The sequence below is a fragment of the Macaca fascicularis genome, chromosome 10 (assembly GCF_037993035.2).
Source record: "Macaca fascicularis isolate 582-1 chromosome 10, T2T-MFA8v1.1".
Taxonomy (NCBI): Eukaryota; Metazoa; Chordata; class Mammalia; order Primates; family Cercopithecidae; genus Macaca; species Macaca fascicularis.
Window position 1 is genome coordinate 95,041,661 of NC_088384.1, and position 7,964 is coordinate 95,049,624.

Here is a 7,964-nt window from a genome sequence, read left to right on the forward strand (position 1 = left end):
CAATTTCCTGCTTGCCCAGTGATGACTTTTAGGCTTTGCACTAATGAGAGAGAAAATCTGGGAAATAGGCTTGCTGGTGCAAAGTATATAATCTTTTCTAAAAAATTATTATCATTATTATTATTTTTTTTTTTTTGAGACGGAGTCTCACTCTGCCGCCCAGGCTGGAGTGCAGTGGCCGGATCTCAGCTCACTGCAAGCTCTGCATCCTGGGTTTACGCCATTCTCCTGCCTCAGCCTCCCAAGTAGCTGGGACTACAGGCGCCCGCCATGTCACCCAGCTATTTTTTTTTTTTTTTTTTTTTTGTATTTTTAGTAGAGACGGGGTTTCACCGTGTTAGCCAGGATGGTCTCGATCTCCTGACCTCGTAATCCGCCCGTCTCAGCCTCCCAAAGTGCTGGAATTACAGGCTTGAGCCACCGCGCCAGGCCTATTTTTTTTTTTTTTTTTTTTTTTTTTTTTTACTGAAGAGCTGGGGAGAGAAGAAAGGAAAAAAAGAAAAAAAATTTCACTGAAGGATGATGCAAAATTGTCCATCAAAAAGACTGTAGCAATTTACATTCTCACTCATTTCCCTATACCCCTGCCAACACTGAGTAATAACACACTTTAAACATATTTGTCAATGTGATATCTAAAAGTGATATTTTGTTGTTTTAATTTTTATATTATTAACGATGTGTGAGGATGAATACTTTTTTCCAATGCCATGTATATCTATATATTTTGCTGTGGGCTGCATATTAGTATCCTCTGCCTACTATTTTTATTGGGTAGGTAGGTTTTTTTTTGTTTTTTTTTTTTTTTTAGACGGAGTCTCGCTCTGTTGCCCAGGCTGGAGTGCAGTGGTACGATCTCGGCTCAAGCTCTGCCTCCCAGGTTCACGCCATTCTCCTGCCTCAGCCTCCTGAGTAGCTGGGACTACAGGCACCCGTCACCATACCCGGCTAATTTTTTGTATTTTTAGTAGAGACGGGGTTTCACTGTGTTAGCCAGGATGGTCTCGATCTCCTGACCCCGTGATCCACCCACCTCAGCCTCCCATAGTGCTGGGATTACAGGCGTGAGCCACCACTCCCGGTCTGGGTAGGTAGTCTTTTAAAAATTGACTTTTGGCTGGGCATGGTGGCTCATGCTTGCAATCTCTGCATTTTGGGAAGCCGAGGAGTGTGGATCACTTGAGGTCAGGAGTTCAAGATCAGCTTGGCCAGCATGGTGAAACCCCGTCTCTATAAAAACTCACGCCTGTAATCCCAGCACTTTGGGAGGCCGAGGCGGGCGGATCACAAGGTCAGGAGATCGAGACCACGGTGAAACCCCGTCTCTACTAAAAATACAAAAAAATTAGCCGGGCGCGGTTATGGGCGCCTGTAGTCCCAGCTACTCGGGAGGCTGAGGCAGGAGAATGGCGTGAACCCGGGAGGCGGAGCTTGCAGTGAGCCGAGATCGCGCCACTGCACTCCAGCCTGGGCGACAGAGCGAGACTCCGTCTCAAAAAAAATAAAAATAAAAATAAAAAATAAAAACATGAAAATTAGCTGGGTATGGTGGTGTGCACCTGTAATCCCAGCTACTCGGGAGGCTGAAGTGGGAGAATTGCTTGAACGCGGGAGGCAGAGGTTGTGGTGAGCGAGATTGCGCCACTGCTCCACTCTAGCGTAAGAGACAGAGCAGGACTCCGTTTAAAAAAAAAAAAAAAAAAAAAAAAAAGGCCGGGCGTGGTGGCTCAAGCCTGTAATCCCAGCACTTTGGGAGGCCGAGACGGGCGGATCACGAGGTCAGGCGATTGAGACCATCCTGTCTAACACGGTGAAACCCCGTCTCTACTAAAAAAAAAAAAAAATACAAAAAACTAGCCGGGCGAGGTGGCGGGCGCCTGTAGTCCCAGCTACTCGGGAGGCTGAGGCAGGAGAATGGCGTAAACCCGGGAGGCGGAGCTTGCAGTGAGCCGAGATGCGGCCACTGCACTCCAGCCTGGGCGACGGAGCGAGACTCCGCCTCAAAAACAAAACAAAACAAAACAAAACAAAACAAAAAACTTTGAAGAGTTCTTTATACTTTTTGAAAATTACTCTCTTTTCTGTCGTATATGTTGAAAATATTTTTCTAGTTTCTTCATGTGTCTTTTGACCTTGTTCCTTGTTCATGGTGATTTTTGCTGTGCTTTAAATGTTATTGTCGCTTGTATCTATTTTTTAGTTTATAGTTTTTAGGAAGCAGCTACTTTTCAAACTCTTGTTATCCAAGGATTATTGGGTATACAGGGTCCCTGGGTAAGAATCTTTGTGAGACATGCTTCAAATACAGAGGAAGGATTACAAGTGACTGAAAAACCCAACTAAAATAGACTTACACACAAGGAATTTATTGGCTTATGCAACTGAAAAGTCTGGGCCTGGAAGGATCCTGGGCTTCAAATGTGTCATTGGGATGCGGTCTCTCTTAGTTTTCCTTCATGTCAACTTCACTTGCAAGCAGACCCTTCAACATAATATCTCCCCAGCCCTCAGCTTACATCATTCTTACTACCCACAGTTCCTACAGAAACTTCTCTTTCCCAATTGTTCTCGCAGAAGTCCCAGGGTTGCTTCACTGAAGCAATTTCAGTTAAGAACTCATCCCTGGGCCAATCCCGGTAGTGAAATATGTTGACTGGCTAGGCCTTAGGTCATGATCCAGGCCCTGGAGCAAGACCAGGGGTCAGTCAGCTCTACAAAAATTCATAGATTGGGGGTTCCCCAAAGGACAACCCTGGCCCCAATACCCAGAGAGGGAAAACAGATAGGGGAAAGGTCTAAAGAATAATGCCCTCAGCAGAGAGACAGGTGGATAGTAGGTTCAGATCTTCCAGCCAGCTGGTAATGTTGTCCTTCTCACTCGCAGAACCCCAGGCTAGAGAAGCCAGTGCTACTCTCCGAATTTCCTACCAAGATCCCACGAGGTGAATTGGACATGCCTGTTGAGAATGGCCTCCGGGCTCCGGTCAGTGCCTACCAGTATGCACTGGCCAATGGCGATGTCTGGAAGGTGCATGAGGTGCCCGACTACAGCATGGCCTATGGCAACCCTGGCGTGGCTGACGCCACCCCGCCCTGGAGCAGCTACAAGGAGCAGAGCCCTCAGACGCTTCTGGAGCTGAAGCGGCAGCGGGCTGCAGCCAAGCTGCTCAGCCACCCCTTCCTTAGCACCCACCTGGGCAGCAGCATGGCCAGGACGGGCGAGAGTAGCAGTGAAGGCAAGGCCCCCTTGATCGGAGGCAGAACTTCACCGTACAGCAGCAATGGGACCTCGGTATATTACACGGTCACCAGCGGAGATCCCCCACTTTTAAAGTTCAAGGCCCCCATAGAGGAGATGGAGGAGAAGGTGCATGGCTGTTGCCGTATCTCCTAGTCTCCGTGTGATGGAGGAGGGAGATGCCTGGAGAGGGGCTCCTGGAATCCAGGCCAGCCCGACAGCCCTGGCTGGGGAGGTGTCATAGGGCAGCTGGGGAGAGGTGGGCTCTGCTTTTCAGAGGAACTCAGACCCCAGCCCTCACCTGGCTGCCCATAGCATCCCATGTCCCATGTCCCATGGTTCTGCTTCCTGCTGCATCGTCTGCCATCTGACACAAGGCCCGTCATGGCCTCCTGGCTCACTCTGCTGTCTGATCTTGGGAGGGTGGGCTTGAGATCCCAGCTCTATTCTTGGTATAAAGGCTTCTCCGGATCAGTATGTGCATGTCACATCAACACACACACACACACACAGACACACACGCACACCCAAGCTCGATCAGTGTGTGTAGGAATGACATACCTGGGCTCAGGGGAAGCAAGGGGGCTTAGAATGTATGGGGTATTCCCAAAAGGATGGAAATTAAGACTCAGAGTCTCATTACCACTGCCAATGTGGCTTTAGCAGGGGAGGGGACCTGCTAAGCTGAGACCCATAGTCCTGCTCAGAGTCATCCCAAGGTCTGGGCCACCAGCCACACCTGACAGGAGCGAGAAGTCCTCGCTGTGTTCAGAGGGAGCCAGGAACCTACATGGGTAGATGAGATGGACACAGACCTGCTCCCTGCAGCCTTGTTGAGAGCCACACTTCTACCCATGCCAGGAGCCAGCTGTATGACCATCCAGGGATAAAGGGGGAAAACCAGGCGATTCCATTTCTGGAATCAACCAAATAATGTTTTCCTCTTGGATGGAAGTGCCAAAGGCAGAAGGGTGTGGGAGGGGGACAAGGTCAGTATTTACAAAAGTATATCTGATTTTAAAAATTCCTGCAGTCTGTAAAACTCCTAGAGGGAGGGAGGTATCTGAATTCACTTCTTCTTGCTGATCGTATCACGGTCACTGGGTTTTACTGGCTGGTGCTGGAAAAATGAAGCTAAGTGAGGAGCTTCCATTGGAATGCTTTTCCAGCCAGAGAGGCCAGTTAATTTAAAAAAACAGTCGCTAGTTAACAGTGACAGAGCCCAGCACCCTTGGGTCTTTGTGAATATCCAGACTGTTTCAGCCCAGTCCATCTCAGCCAGCCCTCCTCAGACTGAGCTGTCAGAGCAAGCAATTAGGGGCCAGCCTACCTCCACCTCCCACCCTCATCCCCCCCATCAGTCATGTGTGTGGAGTCAGTGCTCAGGATCCCGGGCCCAGCTTTTGCTTTTCTGGGGATGCTTGGTGAGGCAGATTTGCCAGTCAGCCCTTTTGAGTTCCTGCCTGGCCCAGGGGCTCCCAGCCTGCACTTGCAGGAGTGGTGATGTCCCAAATCTGCGAATCCAGGGTGCACGTGGTCAATATCCCGTCCTGCATTCAGGAGAGCCGTGGTAGGGCCGGAGTTGGGTCTTGCCCAGCTCTGCAGTTTCATAGTCCCAGCCTTCCTGATGCTGGGGAGGGAGGACTGTGAATGGCTGTTCTCCCCTCACTGCTGATTCTCCCAGGACCCCCTTTGGAGTTGCCCATGGCACGGGCACTGCCCACAGGCTCAGCCAGAACCTTTTGGTGCAACCAACAAGCTGCAGGTTGTCCCCTGCTCTGTGCGCCTTTTATTTGTCCTTAAACTACCTCCTTAGAGCTCTGAAGGGGTCCCCTAGGTCCAGATTTTAATCTGGGGAACAGATCTGGGTTCTTTTTAACCCACTTCTTTCTCAGTCTATGAGAAACTTTCCCTGAGGGGCACCTGGGCTAGGGGCTTGGGGCTGGAAGACCATCCCCGCCTTGTGCCACAACTTTTGTCATGGGATCTGCTTTTTGTCATTCTTCATTCTTAGCCCCCTACTGTGGCCCCCACGGCCCCATAACGCAGAGAGGAAGCTGGACTTCAGGGAGCCTGAGTGATGCTTTCCCAGAAGCAGAGCGACTGGCCCAGAGAGTAGAGGGCCCATGGGAGTGACTGCGCCCTTGGTGGCTGCTGGAAGGGGAGAGGTTCTCAGCATCAGGCCACCTCCACCCCAGTGCCAGGATAGATGTATTCTAGAGTAGAGGTGGAGGCGCCCAGGAGGCTGAAGACAGGTGCACAGATGCTTCCCACGTCCCTGCCATCTGGGGTGGGCTCTTCAACATCTCAGGCTGTGGCTGGAACAGGACAGGATGATGTAAAACACACGTACCATTGGCTGTAAAACAGTATGAGCCCAGACTGACGCTGAAAGCCCTCATGAGCCGACCTTAGCTACAAGGTAGGGAGTTCTGAGGGAAGCCACGTGCTCCTCAGGAGAGAGCTGGGCAGGTTTTCCGATCTTTTTGCTCAGGGGCCAAACACTGAAGGCATGTGCTGCCCAACCCACTAAGCACCTGAGGCCATTCCCTCCTTTTCCGCATGCCTCCTGCCTCCTGGGCCATTCCTCTCCACCCAGAAGGCTGGGAATCCCAGGTGATTCCCTGACAGGAGCTGACTTCACACACGGGTGACTCTCAGGCATTGGCTCATGTTTTCAGCCAGGGATAAACCATCCCCTCTTGGGGCTTTAAGTCCCTGGGGAGCTTTCCCTGTAGGTCTTCTGAGTGTTGAGAGACAAGTTGGAGACTAACCTCCAATGAATGAGCCGCCGTCATTCATTAATTCACTCACGTAATTTACTGAGTAGCTGCAACATGCCAGCCACTATGTTAGGTTCTGCGGATAAAGGAGGAATAAGACAGAGTCAAGAGAATTGTTCTTTGTGGTTTCTGCCCCTTGGGGATCACAGGCATCAGCAGTCCCATTCAAGTCACCTGAGGCAAAGTGTCTGCATCTTGGTCCAGCGACCCTTTGCTTTTCAGCTCCCAGAATCCTTAGAGTCTGAATTCCTTTAGCTGGGAACAGCTGTCATGGCCACCCCTGGATAACATTTGCCAGCAGTTGTAGATGCTGGGTCTCGGGTTCCAGGCAGACATCATCCAGCTCCATCTGGAACTTTCAGTGATAGCTGCCTTCAGCCAGCATCTTTGGGGGACTCTATAATATCAGCTTGAGATCAGTGTCTAGAAGACTGTTCTGCAATTTGCTGCCAAATGCATCTCAGGTTTTTAAAGTCATTGTTTCTTGCTCATGGTGGCTCATTTATTATATAGTCCCCTCACCCCACTAATGGATAATGGGAGGAAAAGTTGCTGCTTCCTTCAGCATCAAAGCCTTTCCCCAGGAATCTGCCTCCCTCCATGGCAGGGGTGGATTCGGGAGCTGGGAGAAACCAGGCAAAGTCAGCCAGATGCCTGGCTCCTGCTGAGACCCAGGTCCTGTGGCAGCTCCTCATTAGATTAAAGGAGACCACTTCCAAAGCAGGTGCTGCATGACTCACCATCATATGCCCCAAACAATTGAAAGTTGGTGGCTATCACCAGACTGTGGGTTTCTGGCGAGTAGCTTAGGGAAGCCGAATAAACTCTAGGCCCAGAGCTACTGAAGACTTCAGGATAGAATTCTCCATCAAATATGCAGCATAAGTAAAACTGCTCTGCACCGTTTGATCCATTTCCAAGGGGCTTAGAAAAGTTAACAAGGGTGTGTACCCTGTCCTGCCCCACCGGTTTGCTGGCTTTGTAATAACATGAGACCATTGTGGTTGTTGGTGTCAGATACCTTTTCATCCTGAGCTCTCTCACCTACCTGCTCTCTCTTCTAGAGCAGGATACTGGGGTACTTTCAAGAAGGGTGCTCCTTTCAAGATGCCCAGAAAGACTGTATTTAACTCTTGCTATTTGTAACTTGGGGATGGTCTCCCCTGCCCCAGGGCACATAAGAGCAAAGGGTCCAATGGTCAGTGGATGACTCTGCAAAAGTGACCCCCTGTGCCAGAAGCTATAGCCCTCTCCCCGACAGGACTCTCTTGTTGGCCAGAGGGCCCGCTTCCCATGGGCATTGCAAGTGCCACCGTGCGGGGCCTGGCTCTGCACACCCAGGAAAAGTCTGCAGACCCCCAGCCCTCCGCAATAATTCACCAGACCAGAAGCCACTGATGTACAGAGAACACTTTAAAAAATGTATTTTATGTGAAAAAAAAAAGTTAAAACTCTGTATACTGTATCAGCAGCTTTGTGTAAAAACGGCAATCAAGAGAGTCTAATATATTTAAAACTTTTTTTAAAAAAATCTTCGCGGATCTTTGATATCGTATTGAAGTAACTTCCAGGTAGCCCCTCGCCACGCGGCACCGGTGGGCCTCGGGTCCAAAACCGTGGGTCAGCCACATCCCAAAGGGGGCACATGTCCCTGGAGTTGCTTCCAGATGCCAAGGCCTGTGACGGAATTCGCTGTTAAGAGTTTTTAATTAAAATTATTAAATTCCTTTTAATAACACCTGCTAGTGTGAGTGGTTATTGCTGTGAGCTCACTTGAACAGTGCTGACTTGAATTCACAAAGAGGAGGTTTCTGGAATAGAGGGTGGGTGAGGGCTTCTAGTCTCTTCCCCCTTACCCCACCCCTTCCCCACAGAGGGCTTTCCCATGAGGCCCCTGAAGTAGAGGGAGCTTTGGGGGCTCAGACCTGGAGCAGATGTCTCTC

General features: G+C 50.2%; 1 protein-coding gene across 6 annotated transcripts in view; it reads left to right on the plus strand.

The window, feature by feature from the left end:
* PPP1R16B (protein phosphatase 1 regulatory subunit 16B) overlaps positions 1-7,759 on the plus strand; it is a 122,317-nt gene extending 114,558 nt beyond the window's left edge. For all 6 annotated transcript variants that reach the window (XR_012419376.1, XM_065523137.1, XM_074005314.1 and 3 more), the window contains one exon: positions 2,885-7,759. Coding sequence is in view for 4 of the 6 variants with exons in the window: in XM_065523137.1 (XP_065379209.1) it covers positions 2,885-3,394 (510 nt within the window). In the remaining 2 variants the exon portion in view is untranslated. The remainder of the gene's footprint in view (positions 1-2,884) is intronic.
* Positions 7,760-7,964: the final 205 nt, after the last annotated feature.